Source organism: Carcharhinus amblyrhynchos, chromosome 16 (genome assembly GCF_965287045.1).
Source record: "Carcharhinus amblyrhynchos chromosome 16, sCarAmb.v2.hapA, whole genome shotgun sequence".
In the NCBI taxonomy this organism is placed as follows: Eukaryota; Metazoa; Chordata; class Chondrichthyes; order Carcharhiniformes; family Carcharhinidae; genus Carcharhinus; species Carcharhinus amblyrhynchos.
In genome coordinates, this window is record NC_137339.1 from 16563421 (window position 1) to 16579416 (window position 15996).

Below are 15996 nucleotides of genomic sequence, written 5' to 3' on the forward strand. Positions count from 1 at the left end.
GTTGAGGGAGGTACAAAAAAGAGATCCCCTCACTCTGTAAAGTCTGAATCCTCCCCTACTGCTTTACCATTTAAAATTAGAAACTGCATTGTAAACCACGGGAGAAGATATCGACTACTGAGCAGTTGTATAAGTTCATAAAGGGACAACATAATATGAGAGGATAAATAGAGATAACAATACAGACCTGCCATCCAATCTCCTAAATTTAATCAAGGTTGCATGTGGAAAAAGAAAAGGGGATTAGATTATACCCTTGTAACACACATCATATTTTTAAAGATAAGCAGTAGTTACAACTTCTCATCATTAGGGCAATGCACAAGCTTCTGGAGCGCTTCTTTTCCAAACAATTCCGACCTGGAATTCTGTAAATCTAACAAAATTAGTGCATTAGCCATTCGCAGAGAGCAGCCATTAACAGCAGATGGCCACAGCCTTTCCTTCTCATGATTTAGTGTCACACTTCTTTGGAAATACCAACACACGGGGCCAATTTTGACTGGGGGGAGGTGCGATAAGAGAGGGTGCTTACAGGTTCAGTTGCTCACTGCAGAACCCCATTTCCATCAACTTCAACTGGGAGACTTGGATAATAGACTGTTCAATCAGTGCCTTCTATCTCGCACCAGTGCTGGAAGTCAAAAATCATCCCCATGCTGTTGTTCTACATCTTTAAAAAATCTTAAATTTCATTTCCTTCAACACATCCATAAGAAGTGAGGAGTCAATTTAACTCAATGTCATTAGAATAGTGGGGAGGGAGTGAAAGGGGTAAACAGGAATAGTACAGAATTCTGACCTTCTGAGAGTTCCAGAAAAAAAGAATCTTTTTTAAAAAACCAAATCATTTGTTTGTTATATTAGGATATTTGTTATATTTGTTATATTTCACCTGACAAAGGGGCTAACCCGAAAGCTTGCGAGTATATTATCAAATAAATAGGTTGGACTAAAACCTGGTGTTGTCAGACTTTTTACTATATTAGGATATGGCAGGCAGTTTCTCAGTAAGTTTAAAATATGTATTTAAAGCTTTTTAAAAATTAACATTTTATTAATGCTTTTGCATCCGATTTTTAGCACGTCCTCAAAGGCTTGAAACAGGAGCATAGAATCCTACAGTGCACAAAGAGGCCATTCAGCCCATCGAATCTGCACCGACCACGATCCCACCCAGGCTCTATCCCCATAATGTTATGCTCTTACCCTAGCTAGTCCCCCTGACACTAAGGGGCAATTTAGGATGGCTAATCCACCTAACCCACACATCTTTGGACTGTGGAACCCACACAGTTACGGAGAGAACGTGCAAACTCCACACAGACAGTGACCGAAATCAGGAATCGAACCTGGGTCCCTGGTGCTGTGAGGCAGCAGTGCTAACCACTGTGCCACCGCAACCGCAAGTAGTGATCAGCATTTAAAGCAATTTAAGCAGCTAAATGCATTTATGGCAGTCCAGAACGTCCCTTTCAGCTCTCCTTAAAGGAGCAGAATCTACTTGCATGACTCTGGGAGCTCTGATAATCTCTGGAGAGGCAAATCAGGCCAGCATCGTGTTATCTATTATCCCTTTAAAATGTTATTTTTGCAGCACTAGTATATATTTACTAATATATATTTAAATGTCTTCCTGAATGCCTAATTGTAAAGGGTGATTTAAGCTGTGAAGTACATTAAATCTTTCATTCACCACATTCCAGCTGAATTTGCACTGTTTCGTGAATCCTGGGGATTTAAAAGTGAAGATTAAAGAACTAGGAGTCCAATCATTTTCCCCTACCCTATCCAAAAATCCATCAAAAATGATTTACACTGAGATAGAGGAGGATGATGAGTGCACAGTGACATTCTGTGGTAAATTGGCCTCACTAGTCGTCTCTTTGCTGACAGTTATCACCATTGTTGCACAGAATGAGTTATAATAGTTAATCACCAAATTAATTTTATCTTCCTACACAGCCAGTCATTTTCCATTACTTAAAATTGACTTCCTAAATCGTACCACGGCAATATAACCTTTGAAAGCTGAGTGGAAGGATGATTGTGAGGCTGTTCCTTCCACTTGACTGAGTCCTTGCTTGCGATTTGGGACGGAGGGGTTAAGTGGAAGCCAGAGGACTCCATTAAGGCAGTGTGGAAAAACTCAAACTGAGTCATCCCAGTGGTATGAGGAGTAAGTTAGTCACCACCCTGTTGAATACCAAAAACATAAAACTTGTGTGGACATGCTTAGAACAAAAGGAAAATATGCCTACCCTGCCCTGCTTACTTGCTCACGTATACACAGAATTATTCGAAGATGGGCAGCTGTAGGTATAATCTCCCTGAACAGCTAAGCACTTTCTCTTTGGATTACTGATCAAAGCACAAAGGATAAGATCTTTTTCCCCAGACTGGCCTTCCCTGTCTTCTGGTGGGCCATCCTACCAAGCAAGTCAGGCAGGGTCTAAACTCAGGTTTTTTAGTAGCATTGGTGCTCTTACTGTCACTTTAGCATCTGCACAGCTCAGCTGGGAGTACGCGCAACTCTCAAGAGAGTTGCATTTTCAAGTCCCGCACCAAGGCTCGAACATCTAAGCTGACATTTAATTTTATTTTATTTATTAGTCACAAAAAGGCTCATATTAACATTGCATTGAAGTTACTGTGAAAATCCCCCAGTCGCCACACTCCAGCACCTATTGGGGTACACTGAGGGAGAATTTAGCTTGGCCTATGTGCCTAACCAGCACATCTTTCGGACTGCTGGAGGAAACCAGAGTACCCGGAGGAAACCCTTGAAGGCAAGGGGAGAACGTGCAAATTCCACACAGACAGTGACCCAAGCCAGGAATCGAACCTGGGACCCTGGCGTTGTGAGGCAGCAGTGCTAACCAGCATGCCACCGCGCCGCCTCTTTCAGTACAGTGCTAAGGGAGCACTGCGATTTGAGAGCTGTAATCATTAGAGAGTTCAACTCCCTGTCGAGGCGGAAGTTAAGGATCAAAGATACTATTCAAAAGAGAAAGGAAGCTCAGCATTTAGCCACCGCCACCACCACTAAAACAAGCGACTCATTTAACTGGTACTTGTGGGGTCTTGCTTTGGGCAAATTGGCTGAAAATTTCACCTGCAGCATCTGTGTTTCAAAACTGTTTTCTGCATGGTTTTTAAGAGAAGCTTTTCAGAGACATGATAACGTGTTGTCCAAGTTAGGTGGATTGGCTGTGCCTAAATTCTCCCTCCGTGTATCCAAACAGACGCTATAATGTAGTGACTAGGGGGTTTTCACAGTAACTTCACTGCAGTGCTAATGTAAGCCTGCTTCTGACACTCATCAATGAACTTTAAACATGGGGTTATGGGGATTGGACCTGGGTGGAATTGCTGTCAGTGCAGCTTGATGGGTTCAACAATATCACTGTTGGGATTGTATGATTCTAAGTATAATTTCTATTAAGCAACATGTTCAGTTATAATTTTAGCTGATATGGTTTGAAATATATTTTAAAAATCTGAAAACATATAAACGTATAAAGGATGCTTCCTTAATACAAGGATGTTGGAAAAATTGTTATAAGTTGACCCCAGCATTCTTATGTCGAACAAGGAATTGGATTTCTGAAATATTCAACAGTAAATTACACAGCAGTAGATTGAATGTTTAGGTAAAATGATAGAGAAAGGCACAGAGGGATTAGAAAAATCATTAGGGATAGATGTTCAGATTAATTCTGACACTAAAGCCTTGATCACGTCAAGAAATGGTACACTAATTGCAAGGTTAGCAGGCACTGGGATAAATTCCCTGCAAGGCAAGTGAAAGGACAGCCAGGGACACAAAGTTCCTTTGAGGAATGGGTTGGATGCCAAAATAGCTTTCAAGTAAGTACCTTTCACTTGTCCACCAACTTAATGTACTTTTGGCAGGACCCGATGTTTGCTAATGTGGAGGTGCACTGCTATATATTTGACAGGCTACTTTGTCAAAGGAGGCAGCATTTGGCAAACAGTTTCACTCCACCTCAGCAACACCTTCCCTTAAAGTGATGCAATTGTCAGACCCAAGGGACTGGGTTTCTGCAAATTGGTTGAATTTAGAGTCAGAATGATCAGTTTGCAACTTAATCTTAAATAGTCACATTAATCTAATCCAGCTGAAAGGTTCACAGTAATCTCAGCCAGGTTAGCTGACTCGCCTTGGATAATAGTATTTGAGATGACAGGGGGCGGGTGGGGAGAATAACCTGAACAAAACACGAATACCAATTTCATACTTACGTGTTGTTAACAATCTGTAGTCTCTCCCCTTTATTGAAGGAAAGGTCACTTGCTGTCCTGGACTCATAATCATAGAGTGCCACAAAGGTGGTGACGCCACCTGGAAATAAACAGAGGCACAATCTGATAAAATCAGCACTTTGTGGAAAATCTGTACAATTGGCAGCCCATGTTATGGGCACAAGAGTGGAAGAAAGATTATTTGGCTCTCAAGCCTGCTCTGCCATTCTATCCGATCATGCCATCCTAAATGCTGGTTGCACTTCAGAATTGATATGGCGCAGAAGGAGGTCATTTGGTCCACTGTGTCCACACTAACTCTCCAAATGACCTTCATGACATCGTGCCATTCCCCTGCACATTGTTTCTGTTCAAGTAAACATCTAACATCCTCTTGAATGCCGCAATTGAACCTGCCTCCCCAGCCCTCCAAGCAGAGCATCGCGGACCTCAACCATCCGGTGCGTGAAAAAGTTTTTTTCCTCGCATCACACTTGTTTCTTTGGCAAAACACTTTAAATCTGTGCCCATAAGGGAAAATACTGCGGATGCTGGAATGTGAAACAACAGAAAATGCTGGAGAAACTCAACATCTATGAAGAGAGAATAGAGCCAATGTTTTGAGTCTGGATGACCCTTCGCCAGAGCTGTGCCCTCTCATTCTTGATCCTTCTGTGAGCAGGTAGAGTTTCTCTCTATCTACTCTATCCTGCTCCCCGGATGAATTTGAATATCTCTAACAAATCCCCAGGTAGCCTTTTCTCTCTGAAGAGATCAAACCTGTCCAATCAATCCTCATAACTGAAGTTTCTCACCCCTGGAGGTATTCTTGTAAATCTCTTCTGCGCTCTTGCCAATGCATTCACATCCTTCCTATAATGTGGCTTCCAAAACTGTACACAATACTCTAGCTGATATCAAGCACAAGTTCAGCATAACCTCTTTGCTCTATGCCTCTATTAATAAAGCCCAGAATACTGCAATGCTTTATAAACCGCTCTCTCCAGCTGTCCAGCACATGTACACTGAGGTCTCACTGCTCCTTAAGGATTGTACCCCTTATTTTCTATTGCCTTCCAATGTTCTTCCTTCCAAAATGCATCATCTCTCACTTCTCCACACTGAACCTCACCTACCACCCATCTGCCCAGTTGACCAACTTGTTGATCTCCCCTTGAAGTTCCACACTGTCCTTGCCACAGTTTGCAATATTTCCAAGTTTTGTATCATCCACAAATTTTGAAATTATCCCCTTCACATTAATATTTAGATCTTTAATATATATCAGGAAAAGCAAAGGTTCCAATACTGACCCCTGGGGCACTATTACAAACTCTCCTCCAGCCTGAAAAATATCAATTGATCATTACTGGCCGCTTCCTATTATTTATTGAATTTTGTATCCCTGTTGCTGCTGCCTCTCTTATTCCACGATCTGTATCCTTTCTCACAAGTCTGTTGCGTGGCACTGTATCTAATGACTTTCGAAAGCCCACATCAACTGCATTACCTTCATTGACCCTTTCTCTTACCACCTCAAAAAACACTAGCAAGTGACTAGTGGAGTGCCCCAGGGGTCGGTGCTGGGGCCTCAGCTTTTTACCATTTATATAGATGATCTGGAGGAGGGAGCCGAGTGTAGGGTGTCGAAATTTGCTGATGACACCAAGATTGGGGGAACGGAAAATTGTGCGGAGGGTGTGGAGAGTCTGCAGAAGGATCTAGATAGGCTGGGCGAATGGGCCAGGAAATGGCAAATGGAATTTAATGTTGGCAAGTGTGAGGTGGTCCACTTTGGTAGGAATAATGGTAGGAAGGACTATTACTTACGGGGCGAAAAACTGCAGCAGGCGACGGTGCAGAGGGACCTCGGGGTCCTTGTGCATGAGTCGCAAAAACCCAGCTTGCAGGTGCAGCAGGTGGTCAGGAAGGCAAATGGGATGCTGGCCTTCATAGCAAGGGGGATTGAATATAAAAGTAGGGAAGTCTTGCTGCAGCTGTATAGGGCATTGGTGAGGCCGCAGCTGGAGCACTGTGTGCAGTTTTGGGCGCCGCACCTGCGCAAAGATATTTTGGCCTTGGAGGGAGTGCAGAGGAGGTTTACTAGGCTGATACCGGAGTTGAGGGGGTTGAGCTATGAGGAGAGGCTGAATAAACTAGGCTTGTACTCGTTAGAGTTTAGAAGAATGAGGGGAGATCTCATTGAGACGTATAAGATGATGAATGGGATGGATAGGATAGAGGTGGAGAGACTCTTCCCGCTCAAAAAAGACAGTAGGACTAGGGGGCACAGCCTCAAGATAAAGGGGGGGCGGTTTAGAACGGAGTTGAGGAGGAACTTCTTCACTCAAAGGGTGGTGAATCTCTGGAATTCTCTGCCCATTGAAGTGGTGGAGGCTGCCTCGCTAAATATTTTTAAGACGCGGGTTGATGGGTTTTTGATAAGAGAGGGGATTAAGGGTTATGGGGAGAGGGCGGGAAGGTAGAACTGAGCCGCGACAGATCAGCCATGATCTTATTGAATGGCGGGGCAGGCTCGAAGGGCTAGATGGCCTACTCCTGCTCCTATTTCTTATGTTCTTATGTTATGTAAGTGAGTTAAACATGATTTCCCCTTTAGAAATCCACACCAGTCTTTCTAATCAACTCACGGTTTTCCATAAGGCTACTAATTCCATCCCAAATAACTGAGCAGCACAGTGGCACAGTGGTTAGCACTGCTGCCTCACAGCTGCAGGGACCCAGGTTCTGTGCGGAGTTTGCACCTTCTCCACATGTCTGCATGGGTTTCCTCCTACAGTCTAAAGATTTGTGGGTTAGTTTGATTGGTCATGCTCAGTTGACCCATAGTGTCAGGGGGAATAGCAAGGTAAATACATGGGATTAAGGGGAAAGGGCCTGGGTGGGATTGAGAATGCTGCCAACCTGATGGGCCAAATGGCCTCATTCAACACTGTAGGGGGTTCTATGATTCTACGAACTACTTTTAGAAGCCTGACCATCACTGATGTTAAAGTGACTGGTCTGTAATTGCTAGGGCCATCTTTGCAACTTTTTTTTTGAAGGGCATAACAACTTGCGTTCCAACTTTGTGTTCCTTTTATGAGCAGGACGAAGTCTGTTTCAACATCAACATTTACAAGTTTTACACCTTTCTGCTTTTTTATTCCTCGGACTAAAGTAAACAACTTTGTGCTTCTCCACATTATACTCTCCATCTGCCACCTTGTTATGCACTCACTTGACCTGTCCACACCACCCTGGAACCTCCCCCGTTCTCCCCAAAGCCCATCCCTTCAGCAAGTTTGGTATCATCAGCAAGGTAAGAAGTCTCACAACACCAGATTGTTTCCGAAAGCTTGTGGGTTTATTATCAAATAAACTGGTTGGACTTTAATCTGGTGTTGTGAGACTTTTTACTGTGTTTGCCCCAGTCCAATGCCAGCATCTCCACATCATAATCAGCAAACCCAGACACATCACTCCACGTCTCTTCATCTAAGTCGTTATTATAAATTGTATCTACGTTCCAGGGAAAAAAAAATCAAAATCAAATTTATTTGCTTTCATGTCGTTCTTTTCTCAAGCTCCCTTTTCAAGATCCCAGCCAGGATTCTCCGATCTCGTTCGCCCCGCCACCTTTGTCAGCGAGGATGGAGAATTTGGCGCTCAGCCAAAACTCCATTTGCTGCAGCAGGACTGGAGAATCCCAGCCGCGGGCAAATCGGAAAATTCCGGCCACTACCTGCTCCGCAAAAAATCTGGTAATATAGTGTATGTGACCACTGATGGTCAATCAGCAGGGACCGAGACATTTGTCGATCAGCTGGCTTTATCATCCTCAGTGAGCGATCACCTACTTTATTACCTTAGTGCTGCTGGATCTATCAAAGGGTATTCATCATCAGAATTGCTTGGCTTGCAAATGAAAAATAATGATACATAAAACATGACTGAATTCTTGGCAACAATGCACTAAAACAGGGGACATGGCAGGAATACAGTCACAGTGACCTGAAGATATTGCCGTGCCCAAAGACAGGAGGAGGGCCGTGATTCCAATGCCGAATACAACGCATGTTTCAAATCATAGAACTCCCACAGTGCAGAAAAGGCCATTCAGCCCATCAAGCCTGCGCCAACAACAATCCCACCCAGGCCCAATCCCAATAACCCCAAGTATTTACCCTGCTGGTCTCCCTGAAACTAAAGGGACAATTTGGCATGGCCAATCGACCTGGCCCACACATCTTTGGAGAATTATCCCGGTAAATTAGGCTACCAAATTCTTTAAGATATCCATATAGCAACCTTCATGACATCAGGACATCCAGAAATGTTTGACACCCCATGGAGATTTCTGAAATGTTGTAATGTAGGAAACAAAACAGCCAATCTGTGCACAGTAAACTCCCAGGAACAATAATGTTGTTAACAATAATTTCTCTCAACCAATGTCAAATGATAATAATCAGTCAGTGCTTCCAGGGATAATTTCCTTGCCTCTTCTTTGAAAAGGGCCATCCAACAGTGCAGCATCCCCTCAGCACTGCGCTGGAGTGACAGCCTAGATTTTGTGCTCACGGAACTTGGAACACGTAATCTTCTGATTCAAAGAGAGAGATGCCACTGCTGAACCACATCCATCACCAGGATAAGGTTGATAGGCTGAAAGGACCATTCAGAAGCCCAAAGGCAGGGTCGCAAGATCAGAATAAAAAGGAATTAAGAATCTAATGATAACCATGAAACCATTGTCGATTGTTGTAAAAATCCACGTGGTTCACTAATGCCGTTTAGGGAGGGAATCTGCTATCCTTATCTGGTCTGGCTGACCCCAGGGCCACAGCAAAGTGGCTGACTCTGAACCGCCCTCAGACAACTAGGGATTGGCAACAGATGCTGGCCAGTCAGCAACACCCATGTCCCACAAATGAATAAAAAAGATTAAAAAATGAAAAGATCAGCTAAGTGGCTCTGGAAAGTACAGGTGAGGTAACAATAAGGTGAGAGCAGTAGCCTTCAGTTATAATTTGAGTACTCCTGCTCACCTTGGTTTTACAGCAAGGCAACTAAAACAAAATTGACATACTGTCTGAAGTGATCCCTTTAACAACAACTGGTTTGGCTGCTCGCTGAGAGAAGGGGCTGACCACAATCTGAACAGCGTATGCTACAATCATTCACAGACACAGTTGGCAAAGGGGCTTTAAATTACATATCACAGTGGGCACATGCCCTGAGCACATACAGGAAAACTTGAAGCAATACGGCAGCTGGCACAGTTCTGTTGCAAAAAGCACAACCTTTCCTTCTCTAGGCAACTTTGTTCATTGTCGAAGAAAGAAAAGCTCTTCAGCTGAGAGTATTGTGAAACCAGATTGAGACACCAACCCCCGTAAACAAGTGTAAATATGTATTTGAGGGAACAGAAACACATAGCAACAGACAAGTTTAAATGCAAACACTACACAGAAATAAAAGAGTGGCTAGCAAATGTAAAAACTGTATTTTCTCATTTACAGGGCAGCATGGTGGCACAGTGTTTAGCACTGCTGTCTCACAGCACCAAGGACATGGGTTCGATCCCCAGTTTGGATCTGTGTGTGTGTGTGTGTGTGTGTGTGTGTGTGTGTGTGTGTGTGTGTGTGTGTGTGTGTGTGGAGCCTGCACGTTCTCCCCGTTTCTGCGTGGGTTTCCTCTGGGTGCTCGGGTTTCCTCCCACAGTCCGAAAGGCACGCTGGTTTGGTGCTCTAGCCATGTAAGTTCTCCCTCAGCCGTACCCGAACAGGTGCCGGCGTGTGGCGACCAGGGGATTTTCCACAGTAACTTCATTGCAGTGTTAATGTGACCCTACTCATGACTAATGAATAAATAAACTTTAAAAGGGCAAGCAGCAGATAATGTGGAACAACTGGAGAACAATTTAAGAAAACGGATTATTGCAATTCCAATTTCTCTTGGCATAGCATCCACAATAGCATGTGTTAATGTGGGGCATTGAGACAAAATACAGATGTTGCAGGAAACTACACCAGGAGAGGCTTACATCAAAGTTTAAAGCTTCTTGCACGAGTCATTCAGTTTGGATTTGTAGAGCTTCAGTGTGTTTAACCTTTCAGAAACTGAGGAAGGACAAATTCTAGTTCTAAAGATTTGAAAAGTCACCCTGCCTTCTGTACAGATCACAGGCGCAGGTCACTGGCAGCATAATCCCTGTTCGTATTTTCCCAGAAAAGCTGTAGGCAGCAAAGCTAATTAATTCGCAGTCCAAGCACACTGGGGCAAATGGAACATTTCCTTTCACACCTGTGGTGGTGACATTTACTGTAGAAAAGATGCTAGTCGGGATAACGCAAAAACATCGGTTGATTTCTGTGGGGTGAAGGCACTGTGCTGCATTGGTTAAAACTGCTGCCTCACAGCACCAGGGAACCCAGGTTCGCTTCCAGGCTCGTGGAGTTTGCACATTCTCCCCGTGTCTGCGTGGGTTTCCTCCGGGTGTTCCCGATTCCTCCCACAGTCTGAAAGATGTGCTGGTTAGGTGTATTGGTCGTGCTAAATTCTCGCTCAGTGTAACCCCATCAGGCGCTGGAGTATAGCGGACTAGGGGATTTTCACAGTGGCTTCATTACACTGTTAAGGTAAGCCTACTTGTGACTAATAAATAAACTTTAAAAGGTTGGTGCTGATGGGGAGGAGGTGGGGGGTGGAGAAGAAGGAGGAAAGGTTCCTCCTCAATCCTCAAACCAAAATCAAACCTGAATTTCAGGCGTGTAAGCACCTTTGGGCAACAGAACTTCCTTTTTGTATTCCAGTTGTACTCCTCAGCTTGAGGATGAATGAACTGGAGCAGTGCTAGTGCTCAGCTTCCACGTGTCCCCCAGCCTTTGAAATATTAATGCTGTCAGATGGCGCTGGGACATGACAATAGTCTCTCTGCTCGCCAACAGAAACTTTTGCATTGGTTTTCTGCCAGTGCTATTCGAGGCAAAAAAAAAACCTTCCTCACAACTTCTCAGCAATTATTTGTACACTTCAGAGGCCTCATTCTTCTGACTCATGCCAGTTATCATTTCATTTAATTAATAACACTCAACTCAATCACAGGAAATCTCTGAAAATGCAATCTCATCAGATAGTTAATTACGCCAACAAAAAAAAGGCAGTAACATTTCCAGGACCTCACTGTCCAGACAAACATTTGTTTTCTGCGTCGATGAACAATATCGCCTCGAGATTAAATTGTGCTGATCCTCCTTTTGTAATGGAGACATGCCACCTGCCATAGTCTCAAAGACGTGCTGGTTAGGTGCACTGGCCATGCTAAATTCTCCCTCTGTGTACCTGAACAGGCACCAGAGTGTGACAACTAACAGATTTTCACATTAAATCCATTGCAGAGTTCATAGAAACCTGACAGTGCAGGAGACCATTCGGCCCATCGAGTCTGCGCCTACAACAATCCCATTCAGGCCCTATTCCCATAACCCCACATATTTGTCCCGCTAATCCCTCTAATTTACGCATCCTGGGACACTAAGCAGCAATATAGCACAGCCAGTGCACCTGACCCACATACCTTTGGAGGAAACCGGAGCATCCAGAGGAAATCCACACACTCACGGGAAGAACGTGCAAACTGCACACAGATAGCGACCCAAGCCGGGAATTGAACCCAGGCTCCTGGCACTGTGAGGCAGCAGAGCTAACTAGTGTGCCACCGTGCTGCCCATAACAAGCAAATTTACTTGTGACACTAATACGTTTTTTAAAAATTGGTTATACTTTCCCTGCATGCACCAGGGCATGTGCCCACTTGATAAGTAACTTAAAGCCCCTTTGCCAACTGTGTCTGTGAATAATTGTAGCATACGCTGTTCGCGATGTGGTCAGCCCCTTCTCTCATCAAGCAGCTGAACCAGTTGTCTTTAAAGGGACCACATCAGACAGTAGGCCAGTCAAATTACTTTTACTTGTCTTGTTGTAAAACCAGGAAGATCAGGAGAGTGCCTGCCAGTTTCTGAATATAACAGAAAGCTACTGCTCTCACCACTTCCACCTTATTGTTACCCCTCACGCACCTTCCAGAGCCACTTAGCCGATCTTTTTATTCTGATCTGGTGACGCTGTGAGCTGCCTTTGGACTTCTGACTGGCTCCTCCAGCATATACAGGCGATACGGTAGCACAGTGGTTAGCACTGCTGCTTCACAGCTCCAGGGACCTAGGTTCGATTCCCGGCTCGGGTCACTGTCTGTGTGGAGTTTGCATGTTCTGCTCGTGTCTGCGTGGGTTTCCTCCGGGTGCTCCGGTTTCCTCCCACAGTCCAAAGATGTGCGGGTTAGGTTGATTGGCCATACAAAAATTGCCCCTTAGTGTGTCCCGGGATGCGTAGGTTAGAGGGATTAGTGGGTAAAACGTGTAGCGATATGGGGGTAAGGCCTGGGTGGGATTGTGGTCGGTGCAGACTCGATGGGCCGAAGGGCCTCTTTCTGCACTGTAGGGTTCTATGATTCTATATCAACAATATCCTGGTGTCGGATGTGGTTCAGCAATGGTGTTTCCCCCCCCCTATGAATCAGAAGATTGCATGTTCCAAGTCCCATCAGCACAAAGTCAAGGCTGTCACTCCAGTGCAGTGCTTAGGGGGTGCCGCACTGTTTACTTTGTACTGCACCACAGTTGTCAATGTTTGCAGGTCTCGCATTGCGACATCAAAGGCTGGGTGCAATGGATGTTTCTGGTCTTGGGCATCGCAGTCCAGAAGATCCATATCTATTCGGAGACCGCCCGAAATACCATTATGCTTCTGGGGGCTGATAAATACACTGATTGATGGCCGCAGTGCAATTACTTGTAATGGGATCATGAAACGGTGTCACAAGGACATCACATTTGCACACACCGTGACGCCTTGCAGTGGCATTACTCTTCAACTCTACCAGTAATGAGAGTCAACTGGGACCTCAGTGAGCAGTAGCACCAACAGTCTATCTTCTTTAATCAATGAGCTTTAACAACAGAGAATCGAATAGACAGGGAAATAAAGTGAATTACAGTCAAATTAAATACAGAAAGCAAAATACAGATAAAAAAAGATTGATTGGATTAAAACACAGAGAGAGAGAGGGAGGAGAGGGCAAAAGCAAGATTTATTTTAGTTTACATTTTCCAGTTTAAGAAACTTGCAGAAACAATTTGCTAGCTGCAGGAGTGAGATTTCACAGTGTAAATTTTTCCCTCTCTGGGCCACAGAGAGACAACGGCATTGCAGGAACAGAAATCACGTAATTAAAGGGTCCTTATGCAGTAAGCTCTGGCACTTATTTTGTGGTCATGATGTGGGTATGCCGGCGTTGGACTGGCGTAAACACAGTAAAAAGTCTGACAACATCAGGTTTTAATCCAACCGATTTATTTGATAGTAAACGCACAAGCTTGTGCGTTTACTATCAAATAAATCGGTTGGATTAAAACCTGGTGTTGTCAGACTTTTTACTTATTTTGTGGCACATTTAATTCATACTTACTATGCAAATGCAGCAAAGTTGTGAAATTCGCAGGTGCGAGCTCCTATTCTCCTGAGGTTAAACGTAGAGCGTGGCAAACTTGCCAGAAACTTGTGGCCAATTACAACTCAGAGTATCTCTTCTTTGCCACAAATTTGTGGGTTATTTCCACATTAATAAAGTCGTGGGCATTTATCTCATTATTATTTGCATAGAATTCCTACAATACAGAAGGAGGCCATTTGGCCCATCAAGTCTGTAGTGACCACAGTTCCATGCAGGCCTTATTCCCATAACCCTCATTTACCCTGCTACACGAGGGCCAATTTAGCATAGCCAATCAAACTAACCCACAAATCTTTGGATTGGTAAATTCTGAACACAGCAATGGGAGAGGGGGAGACACACACACACAGGTGAACTCTTTCACAGATTTCGGGACCCCGATGTCAGGACCAAGCCTGCACTTGCAGGCGGCAAGACCAGCTCGGCAATGTTACTGGAGATTACCTGCTAATTAGACACTTCCAGGTCCAAATGAAGAGCTCACAGACCAGTGACAGGTGGGTGCTGCTTAATAAGGGTGGAGAACAAGGAGCGTCTCTCTCTCTCTACAGACATGTTCAAATAAAATATTCAGGGTGGCCAAAGGTGGCATACTCTGACAACGAAGAAGGGAAAGTAATTGTGGAGGGGGGGATAATTAGGCCACAGGGGCTGAATTTCCTGCCTGCAGCCTCTTCTAAGTTATGTAGTCCTTGGCTCCAATGACCATGTGACTGCCTCAGTGAGGCCACCTCGCATTAAGCTGGCAACCTCCTTAAGTGGCAGAGGGCCGCCCCACTCAAAGACTTCAATTAGGACCTTTAATGGTGCACAGTGGTTAGCACCGCTGCCTTGCAGTGCCAGGGACCCAGGTTTGATTCCCAGCTTGGATCAATGTGTGTGCAGAGTCTGCACATTCTCCCTGTGTCTGCGCAAGCTCCCTCCAGGTGCTCCGGTTTCCTCTCACAGTCCAAAGATCTGTGGTTAGATAGATTGACCATGCTAAATTGCCCCTTAGTATTAGGGGGACCAGCTAGGGTAAATGTATGGGGTTATAAGGATTGGGCCTATGTGGGATTGTGGTTGGTGCAGACTTGATAGGCCAAAGAGCCTCCTTCTGCACTGCAAGATTGTACTAACTCAGTGGAGTGGGTAGCCAATCCATACCCGCCCCTTGTCCATTGCTGGGAGACTTCCCTGACAACAGGTAGGTTTCAAGGAGCCATGCCAAAGTGGCTGCACATTGCTTCACTTCCCACCACCCAGGCGCCAGTAAAATTCAGCCCACAGTACCCAAAACAACAATGGGCAATTTTAGTTACATATGTGCCACAAGCAGAGATCTTGGTGCAGTGGTTAACATCCCTGTCTCTGAGCCTGAAGCCCCAGGTTCAGTTCCCACCCCAGGATCTGATGACCATGGAAAGTGTGTTAATAACTCAGCCAGATTGATTGTGTTAACCTACAAATCCTCCCAACACAACAATGGCTGGTGGTAAGAGTGGGAGTGTCTCCTGGTCAGCTGCACTTGATGTGGAGCAGCACCCCTCAAGCTATAAGCCCCTGGTGACAGATTAGTAACCTGTTTCAGAAATTACTAGCTATGGAAAGTCTGCCTTAATGCATCACCAAGTATGGGAAAGAGAGTTGGAACATGTGGCAAACTCTGCTTTCTGGCCTATTTTCAGAAAGGACCGCAGTGGAGAAATGAAACTTGCTTTGAGAACTGAAATACACTATAGATTGTTCACCTTTCAAGGATCTGCCTTGTTCAGCTAGTAATATTGCGTGTAGGAGACAAGAATTATTCTGTCAACTTGTTCCAAGGGGGACGGCATGGTAGCACAGCGGTTAGCACTGCTGCCTCACAGCACCAGAGGCCCGGGTTCAATTCCCAGCTTGGGTCACTGTCTGTGTGGAATCTGCATGTTCTCCACATGTCTGCATAGGTTTCATCCGGGTGCTCTGGTTTCCTCTCAAAGTCTGAAAGACGTGCTGGTTAGGTGCACTGGCCACACAAAATTCTCCCTCAGTGTAACTGAGCAGGCACCAGAGTGTGGCGACTAGGGGATTTTCACAGCATCTTCAGCGCAATGTGAATGTAAGCCTATTTGTGATGGCACTGCCATCACAAGCACCAGGCCCATGCCAACCTGGCAGTGTTAACTTGTGCC

General features: G+C 44.8%; 1 protein-coding gene across 2 annotated transcripts in view; it reads right to left on the reverse strand.

The window, feature by feature from the left end:
- LOC145353860 (proto-oncogene tyrosine-protein kinase Src-like) overlaps positions 1-15996 on the reverse strand; it is a 186635-nt gene that overhangs the window by 63671 nt on the left and 106968 nt on the right. For both annotated transcript variants that reach the window (XM_080204761.1, XM_080204760.1), the window contains exon 3: positions 4267-4366. In XM_080204761.1, the coding sequence (XP_080060887.1) occupies positions 4267-4366 (100 nt within the window). The remainder of the gene's footprint in view (positions 1-4266; positions 4367-15996) is intronic.